Source organism: Parastagonospora nodorum (assembly GCF_000146915.1).
Source record: "Parastagonospora nodorum SN15 chromosome Unknown scaffold_17, whole genome shotgun sequence".
Lineage (NCBI taxonomy): Eukaryota > Fungi > Ascomycota > Dothideomycetes > Pleosporales > Phaeosphaeriaceae > Parastagonospora > Parastagonospora nodorum.
Genome location: NW_001884565.1, coordinates 800,963 through 826,893, shown reverse-complemented (window position 1 = coordinate 826,893; position 25,931 = coordinate 800,963). Strand labels below are relative to the sequence as shown.

Here is a 25,931-nt window from a genome sequence, read left to right as displayed (position 1 = left end):
CCGTCACTTTCCCGCCGAGCATCAGGACTTCGGCGGAACAAAACACCATTCATGCAGTATATTTGAGCTGTGGTGTGTCTTCTGTGCGCCACTGAGTTTGGTATAGTATAGGCAGACCTTTCCTACTATCCATCCTCTTCTGTTAAATAAAAAGATGCTGGCTCGCCAATTGCCGCCGATATTATTTTGTCTGGCTGAACATCGACGTTCTAGGAGTCCGTTTCGCCGATTTTGGTAATGCGTCTGAAATGGCGCGACCCCGCCAGTGCTCTCCAGGCTGGCGGAGCGCATTCCACCTGAATGTCTGGTTGATGGACCTCTTCGATGGCAGCAACTTCCTACAATCCGCCGTAGGCCCACACTGTGGCTGGGCACTGATTTGAGCAGTGTCCGCCACTACATTCTGTTGGCTGACCTTATGGTTCGCTCGACAAATATATTCGGGCTACAGCGCGGTCGCACCTACATAGATTCCGCCAGAGAATCACTTGGTAGCTGGAAACACGGTAGCTACTGCTCAAGATGTTGAAGTGTTATGATACACATGCCTTGCTGCATTTCCGCCAGTGGGTAGTACATTGGCTGAAACAAAGCTGCAAGTAGCATATGCTGTAAAGCTTGAGGATAAGTAAATAACCTGAATTCCATTCAGCTGTATGTTGTCCGGCTGTATGCTATCTTCACATTTGTCCTACTTAAGATATCCTAGCAAAGTCATTCCCGCCAACGACTCTGCTTATGGCTGAGGCATGGTTGCTCAAAGATTTGCGCAGTGTAATTCCCTGTGGAATTTATGTGCAAACATAAGGTCTCCCAGCTGGTGCTTCGCGCAAGTGCCAGAAAGGTGCTTGGTCCGAAAGATCCGCCATCCTACCCATACTCAGCGGTAATCCAATGACCAGATGAGTGCAAGGGTAAGATCAACAAATCGTGAGCTTCACCCGGAATGAACTTACTGGTGATATTCCGGTGTAAGCGGTGAAGATAGCGAGCATTGTGTGTATGCTTACTGAAGAACGTGAAGGCATCTTTTGGTCCTTCACTTCTGGTGGGCTTCCGCTTACATTCGACCTGGTGGCTGAATTTGACACACGTGAAAGTATAGGTATGCACGACATGTCACAGGTGTGCATCGAATTCGGTAATACAGACCTTCCCCGCCAGTTCTCACCATGGAACCGGAAGAATAGTCGAAGTAAATTTGATAGAGAGTTTCAATGAAGCAGGGTAAACAGAGAACAACAAACAGCTGGTCTTGCACTGCGAGGCTGAGCCCACTTCCGAAAGATTCCCGTGTTTACGACAAAATATGAGCAGATGAAATCCGCAGCGCCGATGATGTTCAGCGGATATGGCAAATCGATTTGTTCCATGGTGTATGCTTCGAGAATATATATGACTGCAAGGTCAGTTCAGAAGCCGCCGGTTTTGAACCGTTTGGCGGAAGTGGTCGAGTGCAGAGTATGCTTTCATATTGGCCACGTGTCCATGAAATGATCTGCTTTCCCGTCATCTTAGCGGAACTCGAAACCACATTTACATTCCTGCCGCCAAGATAGAGGTGTAGGACTCATATGCGCATCCGCCGACGCACTTGGGCGAGGCGGGTCTCGAGGTCCCTGCGAAGACTGTTGTGACACACTCAGATCCCTATTTATGCTATTGTTCCCGCTGCCTGTGAACCACGTAGCGGATTTTAAAAGGGCGCAACAGTGTCAGTTCAATCTCGATAGCGTTGGCCTGCTGTAATGGTACAACAAGAAGAAATTGACTGAATTACGAAAGTTAATATCGTGATCCTGCTCCGCCGCCATAAAGCTACATGGCTTTTCTGTCCTAAACCTAATGGTTCAAGATGGCATGAAGAAGCCGGAACTGTGAGAGTTCTGAAATCTCAATATCCGCGGCCATGAGTTTCAATGGCTGTTATGCACGTTCTTTTATCATGCAAAGGGTATCTCAGTATACCTGGGGATACACGACAAGTCCGCCGACTCGGTCGGTGTCGGCTGATGTAAGCACTAATTAGGTCACTTTTGCAGGTTGCAAACTGTGCCTGCTTTTTTGACACTGTATACTTGGACCGAACCGAAGAAGCCGCCGCCTTGAAGGGGTGTGGCGGACACGACTCTAAGACTGTCAATAAGTCAGACATCTTAAAAGTGTGAAGACTCATATGTGATGGAACATCTCACCCGCCACTTAGGTCAGGTACGGCGGAGCCTCTGGGGGAAGGAATGTCATTAACAGTCACAAATTGGACAATAGGATGCGACCGGACTTTTTCGGTCCGCTGTTCCGAGGTTTGCTGGCGGGTACCATTCGAACTTGCCCTTGTCGTTATTAGTAGCAATAATGCAAACTCAGATATGACAGAATATCGTATACCCGCCACTCATGAGGATTGCGGCGAGACTCTCGACAGCACAATATGTGGCATGTGGACAAGAATGAAAATCATGGCATGACTCAAGTGAAACAAATTCTCTCACCACCATTCGGCTGGCGGTGAGCTCCGAGACAAGGTTCAGACATGACGTCCGGTGACTGGAACTGTGAAGTATATAGAATGTTGTGTAGCACTAGACATCCGCAACTCTCAATGTACACTGGCGGATATGTAGCTGATAACTGAAATACCTGGAATGCTGGATAGCGTAACATCCCGCCGTTCCTTATGTACGATGGCGGATATGTAGCTGATAATTAAAATACCTGGAATGCTGGATAGCGTAACATCCCGCCGTCCCTCATGTACGATGGCGGATATATAGCTGATAATTGAAATACCTGGAATGCTAGATAGCGTAGCATTCCGCCGTTCTTCATGTACGATGGCGGATATATAGTGGAATGTTCAGAGTACCTGTAGGCGACATAGAATGGGATTCCGCCATTGCTTCAGTAAGGCGGCGGATTCATGGTAGATTCAATGAAGTATGGGGAATGCTATACATATAAGGAGCCGCCGCTTGTAACGTACGCTGGCGGATGTGCGGTAGAATTTATGGAGTGCCTAGAAGGTTATGCAGAGTGAATTTCCGCCGCTCCTTGCGTATAGTGGCGGGTTTGTAATAGGACCTCTGAAGTATTTAGAATGCTGTGTTTATGAGGAGCCGCCGCTTGTAATGTACGCTGGCGGATATGCGGTAGAATTTATGGAGTGCCTAGAAGGTTATGCAGAGTGAATTCCCGCCGCTCCTTGCGTATAGTGGCGGGTTCGTAATAGGACCTCTGAAGTATTTGGAATGCTGTGTTCATGAAAAACCGCTGCTTTCGTCACGCGGCAGCGGGTTCATGACGAAATCTATAAAGGACCTAGAAGGCTATGCAGAGTGAATTCCCGCCGCTCCTCATCTACAATGGCGGGTTCTTAATGGGGTTCCTGAATTATCTGGGATGCTTTGTGTAAATAGAGAACCGCCAATTCTTGTGTATAGTGGCGGATGTTTAATAGTGATTGTGACGTTTATGGGATGCTGGGTGGGGCAGGAAATCCGCTGCTCCTTACGTACGGTAGCGGATCCATGTCGGCAAAATGTAGCCTTGCAGCTTCGTCTACGAATGAAATACATGAATAAAAGGAACTGGATGTCGTACCGGTAAGAAGATACCTCTCCGCCACTAGGGCTCGCTGTGGCGGAAATGGGAAGACGTCTGAGACATATTATTGAGCGGTGTTGAACTTCTTCAATACTTCTTCAATGGTCGGCGCTTCCGATTGTACACTGTCAGATTTATGGATATATGGTCATTCCCGCCGCGTTGAGGAGACAAGTATGTTGTTGCAAGACACACATAATGCGATGGTCCAGAAGAACGCCAAATCTCTACTAGGACGGGGCAATGCATTCCCGCTTTAGCATGGAAAGCGAGATGGAATAGCAAGATGTTGTTGGTGTATCCGAGTATGTAGGTGGGCTGTCAAATGTTAAGACAGCACTCCATTCCCGCCAAATCTCATTCTCATGGCGGAGGTTGAAGCTACCATAAGTTGAGATAGCGACACGCAAGAGAAATCGATTTTTATGAGAGTCAATTCCGAAGACGTGTCCAAAGAAGAAGAAATGATTGCTGGTGACCTGTGGGAACGGCAGTAAGATATCACCTAGATAGAACAGATGTGTACATATAATACAGATTTTCATTTTTTTTATAGTTTGTGTTTATGATAAGTAGTCACTCTTGTTGCCGCACCATAAGGGCATGAAGAGGGAGTGTACAAGAATTGCATCGGGAATTCTCATTGCCAGATGTTACTTTCATGCTGATGTCTGAGCAATGCAAAGAAAAGACCCAGGCAGGCAGAACGACAGAATGTTCCACCTATGCTGATGTCCATAAATGCAAATAAGATATCCAACTAAACAGAAAAGAAAATGTGCCCAATGATGCTGATGTCCAGGAAGTCCAGAGCAAGATCTCAAGCAGGTAGAAAGTCAGAATGTCGCTATGGTGTCCAGATGCCAGTCCATGGGTCTCAGCTATGGACTTCCCGGCCTGCTGCAATGTTGAAGAAGTGTTCCAGATGTGCAAATGATTACTCGGAGTCAGAATACTTCGATTCATGAATGATTGCGTACATGTCGGGTTGAGGTTCGAGCTTGACCCTGGTGTTCTTACCCCCCGGGCTGGCGCTTGCCCCTCGCTTTCGAGGAGTGACTGTTCCCTCAAGTGACAGTCCAAGGTCAACAGGCGTGTCTTCTTTGCTCTTCTTCGCTCGCTTGGCGGCCGATTCCTTCCTCCGACTGCCCGGCACTGTGCCTCCTAGATGCAGGACGAGCCGCTCCAGGCTGGTACAGCTCCGGAACTCTTCCACATCTTCTCTGGTGAACCAATCTTTATGAGTGTCGAATGCAGATTCCAGGATGTTTCCATCTTTGCCAAGGCGCTCGACAGCTTTGAGCATCTTGGCTAGAAGAAACTCGACTTCATTATCTGCAAAGCCGGCAAAATCCCACACTTCATGCATTCGCACAGCATGGAATTCCGCCAAAGTCTTAGGTTTCTGCCCATCCCACTCGTTGAGGATCTTGTTCTTTTTCTTTGGTAATTCAAACGCCCGTGAATGCACCTCGAATGCCATTTTGTACTTGACTTTGTTTTTGTCATCTTTCAGGAGCCAGCGATCAAAACTGTTGAGCTTCAATGTTCTCAAAGTGCCTTTGCGGTATGCCTCACTGATGTGCCGTGGTGTTCCAATGTTCGCGCGTGTGTATGTCGTGCCAGATTCCCAGACTTGTTTGCCATACACATGGAGCTTGCCGACGTTGTTCTTCGGCGCAGCAAGTTTCATCGCAGTGTCCAATACATCGCCGTTGTCGTTGATGCTCCATCCCCTCCGCAGTGTGTAGTATCGACGGCCAGGCGGGATGTAAATGTCGATTGTGACGAACTTGTTGCCGTGTTGACACTCATTACAATTCCCCACATCATGGTATGCGATCACCAGCCATCCTGTGCCATGGCATGTTGTACAATACTTGGCCGCGTTTTGCTTGTAGTACTCCTTGAGCGTGCCTTCTTCCATTTCAGTAATGAAGACGGCATCAGGCGGGATGATCCACCCTTCAGACTCCCAGTGTTGCTGACCCCAGAATGATCTGTGTGTTCGCACGATGTCGTCCTCTGTCGCCTCAAGATAAATGACGACCCCATTCTTGGGGTTCTCTCGCCATGTCTGTTTCGGGTTTTGGTCCTTCTTTGCCTTCGTTGAAGCCTTCGTACTGATGAGATTCTGATCGACTGGCCTTTTGCCTTTGGCTTTCGAGGTCGATATCGTATCTTCCTCTGGCTCAGCGTGGCCATGCACTGGTTTTCGGTCTGGCAAATCTGAGAATACATGCCATTGCTTCTTGCGATCGGCGGGCAAATGTGCATGCCTGTTCTCAGTGTCCTCTTCTTCGTAAAGGCGACGCAACTTGTCATGAAAGTTGGAAGGGCCAAAATTATTCCACTGGAGGGAATATTCGATCAAGTGCGCCGGGATGTTGTAGAAAGGATGTTTCTTGTCTGTGATGAGCTCACCAAGGGAGGAAAGCTTTGTGCAGATGTCCTTGCCAACTTCGCGTAGAGATTCAGCAACTTCTTCGGGATCTTTCCAGTCTGGCGGGTTAGGATCGAAAGACTGGCCACCGAATTGAATGAACTCAGGTTGCCGCCGTACCGGGACCAGGAGAATATGACGAATCGCTGCACCGATGTATGACTCGACTCGGAACAATGCATCATCGAACTGGAGCCCAACCTGTTTCTTCATCCCGCTCAGCCACTTGCTTTTCTCGTTTTCGATGTATTGCTGTATCGCAGCCGCCTGCTCTGCCTCGTACCGTGTCTCGCCGATGATGATGTGACCAGCTTCTGCATCACTAGCAGCTGGATGTGGCTCGGCACTCGCGTTCGTTGTTTCGGTAATATTGGGCTGGCTGGTACTGCTCGGACGAACCATCTCGATCTGAGGCTTGACTTTGGGAGTACTCGGTGTCGCAGTCGTAGTAGTAGTGGGTGTAGGTCTGGCTGCGGCCACTTGTTCAGCGTCAACTGGCGGGGCCATTGCTGCGCTTGTCATGTTCGCTGTCGGATCTGCCATGATCTCAGATGTCCGCGAAGGCTGCAAATCTCGGTTCTTGATGGTGTTGTTGCAGTATCGATAGTCGGCGTGATGGGGATGTTTGATTGTGAGTGGAGAGGAGGAAAGATCGTGGCTTTGAACCGTGTGACATTAAATATGCTGTCTGCACTGAGAGCTCAGGTGAGAGAATCTGAAGCGCGCGACACTGTAATTACTCGAGAGCTAAAGTAATAGAAAGCGCGGCTTTGGTGGCGAGGGCGAGAGTGGCGAGCGTGGTCTGTTTGGCCGCAGTGGTGGCTTGCGACAAAAGTTATTCGAGCGTGCCAACCAAGAGTATCATGAACATGTCGGACATGGTCAGGGCGGCGACTACCAGCAACATGCTGAGCACGCTGCTCAGCGAGGTGGTGTGGACTGTCAGATCACTCGCAGCTCTGCGAAGTGGAGCCACAACATCAACACAGAGGTATGTACCATCGACCCCACAAAGTCGCGAGCTTGAAGTGCTCAACAAGGCTTCCCGGGATGCGTTTTGTTCGAACACCACTGACGTCTCCAGCACTCCATCCAAAATGCATACTGCGAGATCATCAAGAACAGCCAGCACTTCATCTACATCGAAAACCAGTTCTTCATCACCGCTACCGGAGACCAACAGAAGCCAATCAGGAACCAAATTGGCGCGGCTATGGTCGAGCGCATTGTTCGTGCTGCTCGTAATGGCGAAAAGTACAAGATGATCATCATGATCCCGTCTGTCCCTGCCTTTGCGGGTGACCTGAAGGCCGACGATGCACTGGGTACTAGGGCAATCATGGAGTTCCAGTACGATTCGATCAACCGTGGTGGTCACTCCATCTACGAAGAAATCGCCAGGGCTGGTGTCAACCCGATGGACTACATCCGCTTCTACAACCTACGAAGCTACGATCGCATCAACTCGAGTAACGTTATGCGTCAAGCAGAACAAGCCAGCGGTGTATCATACAACAAGGCAAGCGAGGGCTTCGACGCGACGCACGACGCTTCCCGCGACTACCAGGCATACCGCCCACCTCCAACCGCTGAGTACGGCGTGTACGAGATGGACGGCTCCACACCGGCTAGTCGTCCTCAAGAGCAAGGTAAGCAGGAAGACTACCAACGCTACCAGCAAGAAGCCGCGAAGATTGGCAGTCACCAGGGCTTGGGAAGTGGTCGCTGGGATTCTGTCAGCGAGTGCTACATGCTCAACGGTGAGGACATCCGCAACGTTCCTTGGGAGGGTGGCAATGTCAGCGAGATGGATGCCTTTGTGTCCGAGGAGCTTTATATCCACAGCAAGCTCCTAATCGCCGACGACCAAATCGTCATCTGCGGCTCTGCCAACCTCAACGATCGCTCGCAACTCGGAGACCACGACTCGGAAATCGCCATCATCATCCAGGACCCCGAGCCCATCGAATCCACCATGGACGGCCGCCCCTTCCGTGCCTCCAAATTCGCCACCTCCCTCCGCCGCGAAATCTTCCGCAAGCATCTCGGCCTCCTCAAGCCGCAGGACATGGAGCGCCCGGACCCCAACTACGAGCCCGTCGGCATCCCCAACATCTACGACTGGGGCTCCAACGAAGACCGCCAGGTCGCCGACCCTCTCTCGGACGACTTCCTCAATCTCTGGAACTGGCGCGCGCGCACAAACACTGAGGCGTTTGCCAAGGTGTTCCACCCTGTGCCCGACGACAGAGTCAAGAACTGGAAGGAGTATGATGAGTACTACTCGCGCTTCTTCGCGCAGGATGCCAAGGATAAGAACAATGTGAAGCCGAGCTTGTACAAGTGGGGCCACGTTGTGGCAGAGAACTTTGCGCAGGGGGAGCAGGGGATTAGGGAGGTGAAGGAGGTGTTGAGCCAGATCAAGGGCACGCTCGTGGAGATGCCGTTGCTGTTCTTGAAGGAGGAGGATATTGCGAAGGAAGGGGTGGGGTTGAATGCGCTTACGGAGGAGCTGTATACTTAAGCTGGGTTAGGGGGGGTGGTTGGAAAGGGAAAATCGTAAATGAATGTGCGACTTCATATTGGATCTTGGATGGAAATGTCAAGGTTTGCTTGGGAGGCTAGTTCGCACACTGCTGTGATCACGCCATGTAGCACGCAATCATCGAACGTGTACTGTACTGTACAGCAAGATCGATTACTTGTTCTTGCAACGCCTGGTGCAAACGTGGGAATCAGAACAAATCGTACTCCTCACTCTTTTCGGACATGTGAGCAGTTCACGATCACACAGCTTGATCCGATCCCAAAACAGGAAAGGAATTTTTGAATTGAATAATCTGTAACCTCGGCAGGCGCGCGCAAGCCATGCACCATGCAAGAAATGCTCTTGAGTCTAATATGAAACCTCCCAAGTGGAAACTCCGGGCTGATGGAAATGCTACCAGCGTAATTGTGGACAAGGGAATCAAGGAAAAGTAATGGTCGTGGGTGGGAGTAATATATACAGTTGGTGGAAGTGAAGTGAAGAGAAGTGAAGGGAAGAGTTTGGCATGTGACAGTCTCGGGAGCTTATCGCGGGTGCCAGTAGTCGAAGAGCGCGTTTGACTCGTGCTTCGAAAAAGCGCTTTGTACAGCACTTTAACTTTGGCGCGACGAAATTCTTCCGGTAAATGAGTGGTAAGTGGCACAGTCGTGGGAAGTGATGTGGGAGTGATGTGATCCCCTGTCCCCACATGCCAGAACCACATCGGCAAGTATCGCGAGCGCCGCGGCACCCATTCGCGGTAATCCGAAAATCGCAGCCAAACAAACGACGGGGATTGTTTACAACTCCATCTCGCCAATGTCCCGCATGACACACGCCATCTGCGCGCGCTTCGCCGCCTCGTTCAGCAGCGCCATCTGGCTCAGGTAATTCGTCGTCTCGGCGGCCGTCTGGCCCGCACCCTCACGATTCGGGCGGTACTCGAAGCTGGGATGGCGCTGGGGCTGGTGGCGCGGCTGCGAGGTTTGCGCGAGACATGCTGCCGTAGATGTGTTGCTGGGGGCCGGTGGAGGGCGAGTTGAGCGGCGCTGAGGAGGCGGATGTCGACGAGGATATGCTGCTGTAGCTGGAGGTGTGGGAGGAATTGCTCGTCTGGAGAGGAGCGTAGGCTGGGCGCGCGGTGGTTTGGGAGTTGCGGGGAGTCGACATGGTAAGAGTTTGTGGTGTTTGTTTGCCGTGGGAAGTGGAGTCGTCTGGGGAAGGTAGATGGAATGGCGGATGGGTAATGTAGTAGCAGCAAACACTTGAGATCACAGGGGAGGCGTGTTGGTTTTTACAGTTTACAGTAGGGTCGAGGTAGTCGCAGGTTAAAGTACCGTTAGATGTGGAGTAGTGAGTGCCAGGTGGGTACTGATTGGCAAGAGCGAATGGAGAATATTTCAATATCCTTACGGCAGGGAATGCGCAGACTCTTCCAGCTCCCCGTTGATTGCGTTGGACCAGGTAATTTCGACAATCGCAGAAAAACGGCTGAAAGCAGGAAAGAGGGGGAACAGCAGGCAAGCACGCAAGTAACAGGCCAGAGGGTGATACAAGCACAATCGGTTCTGCCAGATGTCTATGCCGAGGCTTTGCCTGATTTAAGGCAGATTGTGTAGAAGAAGGTGAGATCGGTGCGTCATTCGCCGGGAATTTTACCGAAGAAACCGTCTCGTCTCGAGACTGCGCGACGCCGTCTAGCCTGATTTAGGCGCAACATTGAAGCGTCGACGGGCGGCTATACATAATAACCTGGAGTCGTGGAGAAGCGTGCTACAAATAATATGCCCGTACGTCCCAGCGCCGTGCTCCTGCTTGCTTCGCTCGCGACTGACGCGCACAGCTCATCCTCATCAGCGGCTACCCCTCGGCGGGGAAAACAACCAGGGCGCTGCAACTGAAGGAACATTTCGAGTCTACCATTGCGAACGCAAGCGCCGATGCACGTGTCAGTCGACTCAAAGTACACCTTATCAACGACCAGACCCTCGGGGTATCTCGAAACGTCTACCACACAGCCAAAGCCGAGAAAGATGCGCGCGCGGAGGAATATTCAGCCGTGAAGAGAGTGCTGTCGCGCGATGACATCGTCATCGCCGATGGCATGAACTACATCAAGGGCTTCCGGTACCAACTGTACTGTGAAGCCAAGGCGCTGCAGACCCCCAGCTGCGTGGTCAGTACCCACGCTTCCTCGAAACAGGGCATCGGAGACTGACAGTCCAAGAGTTGCATGTAGGGACGCCGCCCGATCGATGTCGCGAAAACAACAAGAAGCTGCTGGCCGACAAGGACACGGATGGAGGGTATGACGAGGAAGACTTCGAGAACCTCATCTTCAGGTATGAGGAGCCCAATGGCATGACGAGGTGGGACAGTCCGCTGTTCATCGTGGTCGAAGAAGATGCCACGCCGCCATGTGAGCAGATATGGGAAGCCATGGTCGGCAGCGATGGCAAGATGAAGACGGTGAAGCCGAATATGGCGACAGTGTTGGTACGTACCTCTTCCCGTAAATCCCCAAATGTCCTCTAACAGCAATAGAAACCCGCGACCGAGCAAAACTACCTCTACGAACTCGACAAGACGACGTCCGACATCCTCGCGCAAATCATGACCTACCAAAAAGATCACGAGGGAGAAGGAGGAGGCGACATCACAGTCCCAGACGTCAAGACGCCCATCGAGCTCCCAGCCACACCCATGACGCTGCCCCAATTGCAGCGCATACGCCGCCAATTCATCGCCATGAACCGCCAACACAGCCTCTCCAAGGCACGGGTCAAGGAGGTCTTCGTCGACTACCTCAACTCGGAGTTCCTACGCTAGAGCACCACGATAGCCGCCACCAAATGCATGCCTGTGCCGGACAAGCGCTGGATCCTTGTGTCCAGCTCGCACGCCGGACGTATCCTTCCCCTCCACCGGACGCGAGCACGGATACCAACGGGGATCTTCCAAAGCTTAGAGGAGCCGCAAAATACAGCACCTGCATCCCTGGAACATAGACAGGCATCTCCCCCATCGCAGAGTTCCGATTTCGCCCGCATACCAGCTTTATACCCCATGGGGTCGAACAACATGGCGTGAGCTTACTTCACCCCGCACTTCAAACTCGATATTCAGCTTCATGCACCCCACGATCGAGCCTGTAAGCAATTGGCCGCACTTCGACACCTCACTTGCGGATCCGAACGTGTATACTCGCGATTCACGGCGCAGGCGCTAAAAAAGCATGATTCGAAAAGGGTGGTATATTTGCCCGTCTGATTGGCACGGCGCTGTAGCTTGATACCCAAACGATCACCACTCAGCCGTCCCTTTTCAGCTGCAATGACGCTTCTTCGGTGACTATCAAGCTTCCAGTGACGTTGAACAGCATGGGGCACACGACACTTGTCGGCACTTTTGATCTTCGCAACAGGGCTTAGATGGATCGTGATGTATGATTTACAGTAACTTACCATGCCTCCTGATCGTCCCATGTCCATGCCATCACCGATCCTTCAGCCACATTACATGTCTTTGTAACGACGCCGGTAATCTCCACAATCACCCCCGCTTATCCACGCCACGTGCGCCAAGCCCCAGACATCCGCTGAGCCGAGGAGGCGAGCTCAGTTTTCTTTTTCCGAGGCGTGGAGTGGACATGACTTGCTTTTCAGTGTTCTGAATCGCGTGCGAAGCGAAAGCTTACCTGTTCTGCGGGAATATTGGTTTCGAGCTGTGCAACGCCCCGCGTGAAGCTCTCGTTTTTTTGGATGTGGGGAAGGGAGGAGAAGACTCCGAAGGCCAAGAGGATGGGAATCTGGGGTAGGTCCGTGGTCTGGTGTCGTGTGGCGCGCTTGGTGCGTGGTCAACTGGTTCGTTTCGGATATAGCATGAAACGGAAACGGGAAACAAACTGCTGCGTCTTGCTGTGGGGAGGGTGATGTGATGTCAGTAGATACTGAGCGTGTAGGCTATACAACGCTTGACGTGTGAAGGAATAGGTGTGATTGATTGTTCAGCAATCTGGTAGACAACACAACTGCTTGGAATTTCGCATCAATGGTAGCAAGATGCGATTGGGTTTACAAACTTGTATTTCGACGTTGCGTTGCGCGAAACAAAAAAACTAGGTGCCGAGTCCAGAACTAGGGAAATACTGGGGGTGAAAAACCAAGCGTATACAAAGATGAATAAAAATGCTCAATCTCGAGAGAGCGAGAGCGTGGTATCTCAAAAAGAAGGGAATAGACTGAACAAAAAAAAAAAAAAAAAAAAACACCCCCCTCCCACTCGCCGAAGCGCCATGTTACTCCTTTCCCAGTCATATCATCGACCGTGACCACATCTACAAGCCAAAGTTCCCATCCAACCCGCCCAGCCCGTGCGGCGTGCCCATATTCGGAATCATAATGCCCGGATACAACCTCTCGCTCTCAGGCGTCGTGTTGAAATCGCAGGAATTCGCGCTAAACTCCTCGCCGCTCGTCAGGCTCTCATCCGTGAAACTAAGCACGCTCTGTGGCGCCGCCTGCTCACTGTACACCCCCCAATTCCACGCATTGGGCGACCACGTAGCAGTGCCTTCAGTGGTGGCCGACATGGGCGCCATTTCAAGCAGCGCGTCGGCCGTTGGGCCGCCGTAGATGGTGTCGTAGATGTTGGTTTGGCCATTGTCGAGCGACGAGAGGAGGCGTTCCCAGTCGGAGCTGGAGACTTCGGATTTGATGCCGGGGTTCTGCGGGAGCGTGTAGCTGGCGAGCGGGTCGGCGGCGAAGGAGAGGTAGTCGATGTTTCGCTGCTGGGGGGTTGATTGGCTAGGGCGGCGCTTGTCGGAGGCGGAGAAGGAGGCGCGGTGGGATGGTGGGCTTAGGGTTGGTTCGGAGCGGGCGACGGGGGGCTCGGAGTGGATTGAAGATAGGCTGGTCGAGGAGGGGTTGGTGTGCACGCTCATCTTGGGAGTGATGGTAGCCAGTGTCGCACGACGCGGCTCATGATTTTCCTGTCTAGCTTTCATGGCACCAGGCGAGAAGCGGGCTGCGATGGCCTTCAATGTCTTTTGTGTTGCACGGAAGGTTTCTGCGGGCGCACCCATGCTATTCTCTGAGTGGTGGCGGTATAGTTGTGGTGCAGCCATTGGCTCTACACGAGGCACGGCTACGAGAGTACACCCGATGCGACGGAAGTCGTTGTAGCCAGCAGCATTGCCGCTTTCGAGCATGTCCATGATGGAGCAGACAAGGCGGTTGCAGTCTTTGATCAGCTTGCCATCACGGGCAAGGTTGAGGGTCTGGAAGAGGAGACCGAACCCGGCCTGGACGAGGACCTCATTTCGGTTGAGGCAGAACGAAAAGCTGAGCTTGCGCTCGTCAAGAAGCTGTACGATCTGGATAATGTGTTTGCAAGCATCGCCGATGGCTACGATGGCTGAGGAAGCTTTGTCTCCGAGGTTTGCAACAACAATTGGCCGGTAAATTAGAGAGCGGATGTGGTGGTATACCAGTGACTGTTATGGTTAGCAAAGTTCTCAAACGTATAAATATAGAATCACATACCAAAACAGGTGCTCTGCTGCTGGTAACATTAGTGCTTGGTTTGTCTTGCGCAAACGTGAGCTTCAGATGTGGAGCAAGGTTCATAGACCAGTCCTCCAAATCATCAGCCAGTGATGCAACGGTACGGAATGAGATGTCATGCGACGCTGACGCCGGATATAATTCGGTGAGGACCTTTGACAGGATGCGTGTCATGCGGAAGAGGGCCAATGCGCTGGAGAGCTTGGTGTACTCCCCGGGCAAGGTAGGCAAGAACCCTTTCTCAGTGACGTATTCGTCGTCGGCATCTACCGGATACTCGCAGTGCACATCCTCTTCCCGGATGAGTTTGGGGAGGCCAAGATGGGCAGCAGATAGGCTGTAGCAACATTAGCAATGGGATGAGCGAGGTGCATCGAGATCAACATACCAGTCGACGGTGTACAGCGACCAGAAGACCTTCTTCCTGGTTTCGCTGCTCAGCGCATCGAGCGCAAATCGCTTCTGTGACTGATGCAAGCCAAGACGCTGCGACAAGCCAATAGCCAAGCCCTTATACTTCAACAGCCGGGAGTAGTCAGCTCTCAGCAGGCAGAAGATCTGGGCAAGGACAAGGCATTGCAGGGTTACGACGTCATTGTCCATCAAGAAGCTTTCGATGGCACTCTGCCATTGCGCCTCGAAGGAATCGACGTCCTGACCATCGCGAGGCTTCGCGTTGTCAGCATATGCACAAAGTGTGGGGAAATGAGTGGGTACTTACGTCGCTTGACAGGGCAGCGATTCCGAAGACAAGGTTGAGCTGAGTGATGGACTTCTTCTCGACCATAGTATCGGGATTGCCGACGTACTGTTCGTATAGTGCAAGGAAAGTTGGGCGGTGCAGAACAGGGAAGAGGGGAGCCCATTCCTGGAAGAAGATGTTGATCATCTGATCAGAGACTAGACGAGGGGGTGCCTTGAAAGAAACGATCCGTCGTGGACCGTTGCTCTTTTTGGCGCCGCCAGCTCCAAAGAAGGCACCAGAATTGATGTCAGCGGACAGTCTCCCTGATTCTTGCGCTTTTTGCTTGAAAGCCTCTGTGACGTGTTAGTACTGAGTTTGGGAGGAAATGTCAGGGAACCATACCAACAAGTGTGCGGCCACTTGAACTGCCCACAAAATATGCGTCGTCGTTTATATCGTCGAGCAGAAGCGGCGACTGCTGCACTTTGAATGTGTCGTCTTTTTCTTGCGAGTCTTCCCGTGATTCTAAAGCAATGGGCGAGTGTATCGACGGCCGCCTTGCAGCCGAATGTGCAGATGGTGAATGTGAGTGCATACGAGAGAGCATATCGATCTTCTCGTCCTTCTCGTCGAGCAGCTCTTTCAGCTCGCGAACTTCCCCTTCCAGCTGGCGAACGCGCTCTTCCAGTGACTCGGTGTATCCTCTTGGGAAGGCACGACGGCTGAGCTTGTCGCTAGTCTTACATTCGAAGCCAACATTGGTGCATTGTGTGCAACTCGGGCGTATACCGTCGCAGCGTATCTTTTTGGAGCGGCATCGGTCGCATGCTTGGGCGATGCGAGCCTGGCAGTTTGAGCCGACTTTGATCACCTTCATAGGCAGTATTCCAGGCATGTTGGCGGGTGTATCTCTGCTTGCGGAATCGAAATTGGTGGTCGTTTTCGCTTGGAGCCCCGAGGGGATTACTGGCAGGTCAGGGCGCTATCTGTCATCCGGTCCTCCGGTAGATGGCGGATGTTCGAAGATGCACTTAATCGCGAAACGTGGAAGTCAACTCTGTCGAAGCGCCAACGTCGCGTATCACAGTGTCGCGTGGGCAGAACGTGAGCGAGAGGGGCGAGTGCATAGAGGGTCCTGGAGCGAAGAGGGCGTGCGGAGGGATGGGTGTGACGGCTGGGGAAATGTACGCTGCTTTAGCTTCTGGGGACGGACTGGGGCGGCTGCGGGGTGGCAGGCTGCAGGACGCCATCGCATCCTTGCAAAGCACGACCACCATGCTCGCCGATTCATCTTCGTCCTCAAAAAGCCACTAATTCAATAGCGCCCCTGCGATCCGCACGCGGGGACAACCCCCTTCAAACGACAGGACAGCTGGTCAGCCATCGCCGAGTGAGCCGTTCACTGCTGCTTCAAAGTTCCGATTCTGCGGGGTGAACCGACTTCACGATGCATCTGCTCACCTGGACGCTGGAGTGGAATGCGGCCCGAATGATGTGATTGCTCGTGCTGTGCCACCTCAACCGATGTCGCCTGTCTTGGATTCCAACACCAGGACATCATCCCGAGTCCAGCTTTCATCCCACCTGACTGCACCAATTCGAATAATCCCCCGTCTGGAGATTACGCATAGAATACGCCTCACCAGGGGCCATTGCTCTTTTTCTTCCGTAGACAGCTTATTGCTCATCCACACACATGGTTGATGGTTGATTACCCTCACAACAGCCTTTATGGCGATCAATGCTAGTCAAGTCGAGGCTAGCGCGTCTCTCACAATCTTCCAGAAGCTTGACACAGCGAATCAGTAACCTGTCTGCTGCCTTGCCTGGAACACCAACATCAATATTGTACGAGGTGGTGGAAATATAGCCCAGGTATGTGATTCCTTTGGTTGCTTTTGATAGCCACATCCCACACTATGCCGCGTACCTCAAAGATCATATTCCCGGTGTTGATGTGGCATATCGAACGAGGCTTCTGCTTAGCGAACATTTGGTGGGCAAAGATACCACTTTGTTCTTCTGCAGAAGACTGGGTATTCGTATTGTGTTTACCTCGAATTTGTCTCGGATTCGCGGCTGTAGTAGCCGTTTCGATCTCACGGCAGTTGTACATACTCTCGTGTGCAGCCCGTGTACACCACGCGGCCCACTCTATGATCACTCCTCGCGCATTTCAGTTACATCGCACAACAGGCGACAGGGCTTGTCGAGCAATATGTGTCGGCACATGAATGCTTGGACCACCGACTCGCCAGCATGCTTTGATTGGGTCTCCAGGTAGGACGCACCGAACATTCGGCAATCCCAGATATTGTGCTTAATGGTTGCTTGAGCCAGATTGCTGGAGGCGCATGCGGCTGCCATACAATTGATTGTAGTACCGGTTTACATACACTCGTGGCTGCCATATTGTCGAGCATGGGGCCCCTGATCTGCGTCAGGTACAAGAATGTGGGGTCGCTTCTTCTCACGTGAAGTCCACTTCCTCTCCATCATCTTCTGCCATACCCAAGTACTGCAGTACAGTTTTCGATTCGAGGAGCCTGGATTTCTGATTTGTGATAGTCAGTTTATGTCATAAGTCATCATTGGTTGACGGAGCTGTCGCCGGGAGGTAACCGAGTGGTCGATCAAGCGCAATTTCGCAGTTGGGTTCGACGAGAGCGGGCCCACGGATCGGCAAACAAGTGCCGCATGAGTTCTTCAACACTCATGTAGGGAAATCGGTGGAGCGTGATATGGAGCGACTAATGTACCGACTGACGTAATGCAGCTCAAGAGGTGCGATGGGTTAGACACAAGTTGGACGGATTACCTACCTGACTGTCAAGAGCCAGCGCTGCACGCTGCAACATATCGAATTCCAGATTTCGGAGACGCTCCGCAAGTCTCCAAGGAACATCCCGGACTGTCAACTCTTGGTTTAGTCCTTGCATCGCCTGGATCGTTTCCATCTGCGCCTCGACCTGATTTTGGAGAAGAACGACAGCTCGCAGCTGGAATACATCCCAAGAGGGGTCCTCTTGAAGGTAGTCCCGAAGCTTGGAAGTATCATCCAATTCCAGTTCTTTCCAAAAAGCTTGTATCTCTCGTTTGCCGTCAACTGTTTGCCTGATCCTGAAGTCTAGGCCATCTTCTTCGTTGATAACGACGAGCCAGATGTAGTCGCTTTCCCAACCTACACTATCTTCTTTGTCAAATATACGGAATCCCGGGTGCTGCGGTAGACACAAATACTTTAGCGGGCCTTAGCGGGTCATCGTCTGGTATATCGAGGGCCAGAAACATGACCTTGGCAGAGGAGACTCCATCTTCGAGAAAGCCATAGGAGAATATGTTTTCGCATGCGCCTTTTTCATCACCATAACTTTGCTTGTGAGCAGACATGTGACCAAATTCAAGACACGGACTCACGTGATCGTGATCTCGCCTCCTTCCACGACGGTCTTGCCCTCCCGAAGCAAGAGAAGGCCATTCCCATCGTCATCGGTTTCGTACAATGCGGCTGTTGCTTCCCCTGATGCATGATTTGCCATGTCGACGCACGGCATCATGCAGTCGCCTGTACCCGGAAATTCAAGGGCCCTAGATCTATACATGGCATCGACTAGCATCCAGTCTTCAAATGTGATCATACCATGGTCTTCATCCCACCAATACTTCGCGCACCATTCAATCGACTCTGTTGCGGTTCGGACAGATTCGAACTCTCGTAGTAGACTGTTCAGTTTGGCACGTACGGCTGGTTTCAGGGTCGTGCCCTCGAGGAGTTCCTGTTCCTCCTCGCTCCAGAAGGTGGGCAGCAACTCATCAGGCAGATATTTGATGTACTCCGTCAAAGGGTTGAGGACGCCGATGTTCTTGACGTCTGGACAGCATATCGTTGCTTGCACCAGCAGGAATGTGAGCACGGCACCTCTGGTAGTCTAGCGATGGTCAGTTCAGATCACACATTGCGCCAGATGACTGTCGCACCCGTCCAAATTCGCCAATGGCTTCCAAAACTTCTCGTAGGTGACGATCCGCTCTGGCGAAGAGCTCGATGTTCGTACGCGATATTATCAGATCCTTTGGCACGATCAGGAGAGGTTCTACGCTGCCTCCTTGAAGCTCACGAGAAGCTATGACAGTCGAGCCCCTCTCTTCGAACCCTGGCAACGGGCCAATCTTGACGTGATTAAAGTTCACTCCATGGAAGGTGGCCCATCTTGGCAGCGACTCAATGGGCTCTTTGAGCCAGCCCTCCTGCCTACCTCTCTTGATCATGTTAGATTGAGCGGACTTGTTATGTTCGGAAACATAAAGTCGGACGACGGTAATGTATGCAGTGCGACCGGATTCGTGTTTGTGGTGTTGCCACTAGTGCCAGCTCCCGCTGCAGACCTTCGCGATAACAACGGCTCCACTGGACCCTGTGATCTCGCGCCTGCAGTACGTGCTACGGGTAGACGGATATCTGGGCCCCTCCGTTACTGGAATGATCTCTGACAATGCTTCTGGAAATGTCATCCAGCAAATTGCAGCAGAGCATAATGATTGCGCCGATGAAAGCGCTGGAGGGGAGGACGTACTGCAAGCAGTGTTATGATGCGCTTTGGCCAGAACGGGCTGAATTGGGTTTGATGTCGTCGACGGCGTTGTTGTGCTGGTCCGAAACCGCCTAGTCCAGACCGGGTTACCGTATGTCGTGCACGGACAAAACATCAACATCAAAACATACAACATGTATAGAACCCTCCCATCCACCATCAAAGGACTCACATCTTTACTGCTATTCCTTACTTCGTGTACTGCAGGACGAGCAGTATCCTGCATTGCGCCTTCAGCTCCAGAAGACACTACAGCGACCATCCGCGCTTCCACACCCGCCGTGTCATTCCATTGAAGCTCGAGCTGTCATCCCAAGTCCCGACATTGCAGTCGCCAACTCACATCGCCTCACCTTGTAGAGAATTGTAGTGTTGCGCCTTCCAATCCCATGTCTGCGCAACCGCGAGTAGCCAGAATGCCTCGCGCCAGTTCGACCAGCTATGGGCAGGTCATCGAGGTAAGCATCATAACAACACCACAACAATGCGCCACAACACAGCATGCTCACGCCGTTTTCCTTGCAGTATATCCAAGATCGACTCTACCTAGCTTCATACACCCACGCGCCTGATGCGACGACGCCATTCCCGTACCCCAAGCAGAGCGCATCGCCGTCGAAGCGGTCGGCACGCGCACAAGCCGGTCCTACTGCAACCGGAGCCAAGGCGAACCCACCAGTGTACTTCAGCATCGACAAGACGCTCCTCTACAATGCGTTCCACGGCGATTTCGGCCCACTGCACATTGGCCACCTGTACCGCTTCGCTGTGCAATTGCACGAGGTTCTCGGCGACCCAGCAAACGAGGACAGGGCAGTAGTCTTCTGGAGCAGCGCAGACTCAAGAAGTAAGACAACCACCCGTCCATCACGATGCAGCAATTAACAGTATCAGGTCGCGCAAATGCCGCATGCATATTGGCCTGCTACATGGTGCTCATCCAGTCATGGCCGCCTCACCTTGCCCTCGCGCCCATTGCGCAAATGGACCCGCCTTGCATGCCCTTCCGCGATGCAGGCTACAGTCAAGCAGACTATGTTCTCAACATCCAAGACGTCATCTACGGTGTGTGGAAGGCCAAGGAAGAAGGTCTTTGCGGGCTCAAGGACTTCAGCCTGGAAGAGTACGTTGTGCGATTGGCGGCGCGCGACCAATGCTAACATGCACAGATATGAGAAGTTTGAGCGCGTCGACATGGGCGACTTCAACTGGGTGACCCCTCAATTCCTTGCATTCGCCTCGCCTCAGCAACAACCGACCCACGAGATCCCCACCTCATCACCGATGTACGCGACGCTCCCCTCCAACATCGCCGAGGTCCAGCGATCAGGGCTACCGGGTCCCTTCAAGAACGTCCTGTCGCACTTCAGTGCGCGCAACATTGGTCTGGTAGTGCGCTTGAACTCGGAGCTCTACTCGTCGAGCTACTTCACGAAGATGGGCATCCAGCACTTGAACATGATCTTCGACGACGGAACATGCCCGCCACTATCCTTGGTCCGCAAGTTCATCAACCTCGCCCACGAGATGATCACGGTACACAAGAAGGGCATTGCTGTCCACTGCAAAGCTGGACTTGGCCGAACGGGATGCCTCATCGGAGCATACCTTATCTACAAGCACGGTTTCACAGCCAACGAGATCATCGCCTACATGCGCTTCATGCGCCCCGGCATGGTCGTCGGTCCCCAGCAGCATTGGCTGCACCTCAACCAGGCCACCTTCCGCGAGTGGTGGCACGAGGACACCATGAAGGCCAAGTACGCAGAGATGATGCCTTCGACACCCACCAAGTCACCGCGCAAGCAGCGCCTTGCAAGCAACGGCCAGACCTTCACACCACCCAACGGCTCGCAGAAGCGCGTAGCTCTTGGTGAGATCGAGTCGAACGAACGCGGCAACGCAGCACATTCGCACATTGGAGTACAAGAGGACAACCTGCCAGCGCCCACGCCTGGTCAGCCGCGGAAGACTAGCAAGCTCTACGGCAATGGGAGCACAAGGCAGTCACCACAGCGCATTGACGAGAACGAGCCGTTCACAAAGACAGAGGTCAGAGCAGACATAAGCCGATTCGAGGGCGAGTCAGACGAGGAGTACCATCTCCGTCAGGTCGCACGGAGAACCAACTCCAGGTCCCCTACCCGCTCGCCCGTCGCGAAGGACAAGCAGCGACGTGCCTTCAGCACCACCTCCGTGGTTCAGACCGTCACACACACTTCATTCGGCTTTGGTGAAGAGAGCGACGCAGAGAACACCGCACCCGCTGTTGGTGGGCGACCAAAGACACCGAAAGAGAAGAGTGGAAACGGCAGCATTAGCATGGGCAAGATCCGAACGAGCCCTACACGACGAAGCACGGATAGCAAGACACCCGCCGGCGTACGAAAGACGAGTGGTCGCGTTGGCAGCATCGGCAACGGCCTTGCCCGCACCAAGTCATGATCGATTCCTGCCTTCTGGTCTGATTTCTATCTTTTGCATCATCGGCGCGGCGCATCAAGGATGTCTCCTATCCATCATCTTCTCTTTGTCAATACGGCGCTACATACTCTGTCGTCTGCAGGACGGGCGTTTGGTCCATATGGGTTGTGGTTTGGCATAACACTGCTTTGGAGTTCACTTTCTTCTGGAGGCGTTTTGATCTCGTTACTTATCAAGTCACTGCTCTCTGTTTCTTTTCCTTGCTGCTCTACATCTTGTTCTTTTCTCCAAGCTTGCGACTTGTATTGTTGCCATCTGCAGTGTTCGCGGATGTGAAAATGACGTGTATGAATGAGTTAATGTGGAGTTATTTTCAGTAGTCTTATCCAAAGTTCTAAAACAAACAAGTCCCCGTTGTGTGAAATGATGATTTTGTGTTGAAACAATCATGTAGCTGAACAACTCTATGTACTTTTCTATCGTCACGTCGCACAACCTACCCAGGATCAACCCCGTAGACAATCCAATTTTCCACTTCGAGTCTAGTCCCCAATGACGCCATTTCCACAAAAAAACGCTTAAGCATTTCGGCGACCCACAACCCACGTGAATCCCAAAAATGAAATCCAACGGGCGTTGCTAAAACAAACCACAAATTCCTCTGTGTGGTTCTCTCTTTCCAGGGTCTGATCGGCGTTTTTCGGCTTCACGCATTTCTCTATCTGGTGCGCAACGTCGTGAGCTTCGGGCAGTGAAGCTGCATCTGCCAAGCCACATATCATCGCAATGGTACTGAAGTTGAATAATAATGATGATGATGTGAATTTCGGGCTGACTGAGGCAGGTTCATGCCGATGCATCTGCGTTTGCAGAGGGATTGAGTAAAAAAGAAGTCTACGCGCAAGTCCTCGAACAAGCGCGGATATTATTCGACGGGCAGAGGAACTGGGTAAGTAAACTACAATGCATCATGCTTCATTAAATGCGATTTTATGGCTAACTTGTAGTCCAGGTCTGGTACGTTCACTACTCATCATCAGTCTCTCAACCGAGCAAAAATCACAACTTCACGTCAATGTAAATGTCCAGCGATATCTATTCTAACGACCCCGAACAGCAACTTCTCAAACACATCCTCCCTTCTCTGGCACGCCTTACACTCCCTCCCCTCCCCCTCGCACTCCGTTAACTGGGCTGGCTTCTACTTCACCGACCCGTCCAACCCAGCCAAACTCATCCTCGGCCCCTTTCAAGGCCAAGTTGCATGCCAAACGATCCTGTTCAACCGCGGCGTGTGCGGAACCGCTGCCGCGACGCAAACAACGCAACTTGTCGCCGACGTGGACAAGTTTCCCGGCCACATTGCGTGCGATGGAGCGAGTAAGAGCGAGATTGTCGTGCCGATTGTGCAGGGGGGACGGACTGTTGCGATTATCGATGTTGACTGTGCCGAGTTGAGTGGGTTTGATGGGGAGGATCAGAGGGCGTTGGAGGAGTTGGCGTGTATGCTTGGAGAAGCGTGTGATTTTTGAGAAGAGTGAATGGACCATGGGCTGTGGGAAAAAAAGTACATGGAATTGTTTTAGATACCTGATTGCTTCAACACAAAATCAAATATTGAATACGAGGAGCTAGCCTGCATATTGACAGCCTGCTTGGATCTAGCTTAGGAAAAGTTAAAAGACTTCCTCAAGTCATTCGCAGCTTTATCTCACTATTATCTTTGTTTTTTGAGACTTTTGTAGCAGTATTGCTATACCGGCTATGTCTCGCTCCTTCTGCAACTCGAGAGTCAGGTTCGCAGTCTTGCGCTTACTTACACGAGCCGTGTCTAGCCTTGATTACTCTGCTTCGTTAAGCCTCCATCACCCGATCTTACGCTGCATGTCCGCCGGTTAGAGAAACTTTCCGGTTCAAGAGCTGATTTGCTCATGCTCTATAAGCCATCAGCAAGATGGCGCATGACCACCGATCTGAGATCTAAGCTTTCCGGTACAGCGCGAAATAGAGTGTACAACGCCCTTGCTCAACATAGTTCACATCAGACCGAAGAAGAAACACGAGCGATGAGATTCTGCGTTGAATAGTACGGACTAATATCAATGCCAATAAGCCCCCACAAGGCTGAGTACCAACCCCGACCTCGGATGAATGCAACTTCGCTTCTATCTCCCCAAACAAAACTAATCCAGGACAACTTGCATGTACATGCAGGCCGATATCACAAAAGCCGCGTATGCACATGCAACCCACTTTAAAAAATCCTTCATATCGTGACGGTTATCAGATTCGGCCCCTTGTGCGAAAAACTCATCCGTATTGAACAGCCTCAGCCTCGTGCGGGGTGATACAGGGCCAGTCACGCGGGTCCATTGAACAGGCAAACGGTACGCCCAAACAGCATGCCTCTGAAAATGCGGCTCTGCTACATTTCCCTTCGCTGGCAGCATCGCCCGTCGATTCTTGGAAACTATGGTACGAACCACTCGCTTACTGACACGTCCCACTCTTGCATCGGCGAAGTTGGCCTGTCGTCCACTTCCAGTGTGCCTCGTCGGTGTCCAGCTCGTTGTCCACACGCCTCATCTGCGATGGTGTGCTGCTATATGGTCGGGTGAAGTCCACGACCACAATGGTGCCCAACGCACTGTCGTCGCTGGCACCATACGACCTCCCCGCCGTCACCATATACACTAACGTCCGATCGTCCAGGACACCGGTGACAGATCGTGCGTGGCTTGGGCCCAGCTGCAACGGCGGGTTCATGATGTCGTGCAGCCGCTTGGAGCATGGGCAGCGCGATGCGGGCGGTGGCCACATGTGGATTGACGAGTTGCGATAGGAGACGTGGTCGTTGAATATGGGTGCCGTGTCGTCGGCGCGGCTCTTGCCTTTGGCGTGGAGCGGTGATATGTTGAGTGATGTTGAGTGGCGCGAGCCAACTCGGAGTCTGAGACAGCCGGGTTTGGTTGGGTCATTGCAGCAGTACTCATCTTCGACAAGGTCTAGGAATGACGTGCAGGAATGGTTGTAGGCGCGAAATTTCGTCTTGGCAAGTATGAAGGATCGAGGAGATGTTTCGGTTTTGGTGAACTCGGGATGGCGGCTCCAGCTGTACTGAGGTGGCGTAGGCATCCAGTTTGGCTTGTTCGACGAGTCCAACAAGTCGACAAAAAGATCATTTTCAGGTAGTAAGACTGTATCCGTGTCTTCTTCGGCTGACGAAGATTCTTTAGATGTGTGCTTGGGTTTGACGTGGAACTTTGAAGTGTAGAAGGTACGTGATTGACGTGATGAAGCCTGCGCCCATTCTCTTCTCGATTCAAGGATCATAACTTCGTTCGTACATTCGCCAAGTTGAAGTGTTAAATCTGTCCAGGAGTCATGTATAGGTCCCTGAGCGTGCTGCCGACGATAAACACGTTCATCTTTGAGCATTTCTTTCATGACAGGCTTGTCCAAAGGAAATCGAATGCAGTGGTAGAACGAAGTCCAATCCACTTCTTCAACTTCAAACGTCCCTTGATTCGAGACGGCGTAGAAATGGTTGTTATAAATTTCGAATGCAATCGTTGATCCAATATCAGTGCCGTGGAAATCTTCGAATAATAATGGTCTTCCTGTGTCAGGTAGAGGAAATTTATCGTCAAGCGATACACCCGACACTTCCCATTTATGATGTCCGTCGTCGCCAATGCCAGTATGAGTACCATAATATAGATATCGAGCGTTATGTCGTACAAAGACTTTTGAGCTTGCCATCACATGAAATGCTGCAAGTACTCTATTGCTGTCCAAAAAGTGTCTTTCTGTGCGAAGTGCAAAGATGTACCCAGCATTGGGACGCGCCTCGGGTTCAACATAAATAGCGAGGACGTGATCGCTGTAGTACATCAAAGAGATCTTGATAGAACCAAAGACAGTAAAGGCGGACTCGAGGACAGGCTTTACCAAGGCACCGAGATCGTGACGCACGGTAGGCGAAGCAGAGCGCACATCCATAACATTGACTATTTGACCCTGTAGTATGCATATGATGCCGTGACGGTATAGAAAGCTGTTTCCTTGTCCAAGAACGCGAGCCGAGAAAGGG

At 52.0% G+C, this 25,931-nt stretch overlaps 10 protein-coding genes across 10 annotated transcripts; 4 read left to right on the top strand and 6 right to left on the bottom strand.

The window, feature by feature from the left end:
• Positions 1 to 4,540: 4,540 nt before the first annotated feature.
• SNOG_10776 (hypothetical protein) lies at positions 4,541 to 6,589 on the bottom strand (the record flags this gene model as incomplete). Its single annotated transcript, XM_001800984.1, has 1 exon — positions 4,541 to 6,589. The coding sequence occupies one exon, from the start codon at positions 6,587 to 6,589 to the stop codon at positions 4,541 to 4,543; it is 2,049 nt and encodes a 682-aa protein (XP_001801036.1).
• Positions 6,590 to 6,727: 138 nt separating this feature from the next.
• Positions 6,728 to 8,570, top strand: SNOG_10775 (hypothetical protein; the record flags this gene model as incomplete). The annotated part of the gene is made up of 3 exons (XM_001800983.1): positions 6,728 to 6,768; positions 6,806 to 7,037; positions 7,131 to 8,570. 3 exons carry the CDS (start codon positions 6,728 to 6,730, stop codon positions 8,568 to 8,570), a joined length of 1,713 nt encoding a protein of 570 aa, XP_001801035.1.
• Positions 8,571 to 9,373: 803 nt separating this feature from the next.
• On the bottom strand, positions 9,374 to 9,743 carry SNOG_10774 (hypothetical protein; the record flags this gene model as incomplete). Its single annotated transcript, XM_001800982.1, has 2 exons — positions 9,374 to 9,573; positions 9,683 to 9,743. The coding sequence occupies 2 exons, from the start codon at positions 9,741 to 9,743 to the stop codon at positions 9,374 to 9,376; spliced, it is 261 nt and encodes an 86-aa protein (XP_001801034.1).
• A 614-nt stretch (positions 9,744 to 10,357) lies between these two features.
• SNOG_10773 (hypothetical protein) lies at positions 10,358 to 11,402 on the top strand (the record flags this gene model as incomplete). The annotated part of the gene is made up of 4 exons (XM_001800981.1): positions 10,358 to 10,378; positions 10,417 to 10,753; positions 10,813 to 11,069; positions 11,118 to 11,402. 4 exons carry the CDS (start codon positions 10,358 to 10,360, stop codon positions 11,400 to 11,402), a joined length of 900 nt encoding a protein of 299 aa, XP_001801033.1.
• A 481-nt stretch (positions 11,403 to 11,883) lies between these two features.
• On the bottom strand, positions 11,884 to 12,069 carry SNOG_10772 (hypothetical protein; the record flags this gene model as incomplete). The annotated part of the gene is made up of 2 exons (XM_001800980.1): positions 11,884 to 11,968; positions 12,038 to 12,069. 2 exons carry the CDS (start codon positions 12,067 to 12,069, stop codon positions 11,884 to 11,886), a joined length of 117 nt encoding a protein of 38 aa, XP_001801032.1.
• An 840-nt stretch (positions 12,070 to 12,909) lies between these two features.
• Positions 12,910 to 15,717, bottom strand: SNOG_10771 (hypothetical protein; the record flags this gene model as incomplete). Its single annotated transcript, XM_001800979.1, has 6 exons — positions 12,910 to 14,067; positions 14,117 to 14,474; positions 14,526 to 14,806; positions 14,859 to 15,175; positions 15,225 to 15,347; positions 15,420 to 15,717. The coding sequence occupies 6 exons, from the start codon at positions 15,715 to 15,717 to the stop codon at positions 12,910 to 12,912; spliced, it is 2,535 nt and encodes an 844-aa protein (XP_001801031.1).
• A 1,575-nt stretch (positions 15,718 to 17,292) lies between these two features.
• SNOG_10770 (hypothetical protein) lies at positions 17,293 to 19,091 on the bottom strand (the record flags this gene model as incomplete). The annotated part of the gene is made up of 4 exons (XM_001800978.1): positions 17,293 to 17,340; positions 17,645 to 18,008; positions 18,240 to 18,751; positions 18,801 to 19,091. The coding sequence occupies 4 exons, from the start codon at positions 19,089 to 19,091 to the stop codon at positions 17,293 to 17,295; spliced, it is 1,215 nt and encodes a 404-aa protein (XP_001801030.1).
• Positions 19,092 to 19,915: 824 nt separating this feature from the next.
• On the top strand, positions 19,916 to 21,859 carry SNOG_10769 (hypothetical protein; the record flags this gene model as incomplete). The annotated part of the gene is made up of 3 exons (XM_001800977.1): positions 19,916 to 20,261; positions 20,303 to 20,537; positions 20,584 to 21,859. The coding sequence occupies 3 exons, from the start codon at positions 19,916 to 19,918 to the stop codon at positions 21,857 to 21,859; spliced, it is 1,857 nt and encodes a 618-aa protein (XP_001801029.1).
• Positions 21,860 to 22,624: 765 nt separating this feature from the next.
• On the top strand, positions 22,625 to 23,370 carry SNOG_10768 (hypothetical protein; the record flags this gene model as incomplete). Its single annotated transcript, XM_001800976.1, has 4 exons — positions 22,625 to 22,657; positions 22,683 to 22,787; positions 22,851 to 22,855; positions 22,956 to 23,370. The coding sequence occupies 4 exons, from the start codon at positions 22,625 to 22,627 to the stop codon at positions 23,368 to 23,370; spliced, it is 558 nt and encodes a 185-aa protein (XP_001801028.1).
• Positions 23,371 to 24,328: 958 nt separating this feature from the next.
• SNOG_10767 (hypothetical protein) lies at positions 24,329 to 25,171 on the bottom strand (the record flags this gene model as incomplete). Its single annotated transcript, XM_001800975.1, has 1 exon — positions 24,329 to 25,171. The coding sequence occupies one exon, from the start codon at positions 25,169 to 25,171 to the stop codon at positions 24,329 to 24,331; it is 843 nt and encodes a 280-aa protein (XP_001801027.1).
• Positions 25,172 to 25,931: the final 760 nt, after the last annotated feature.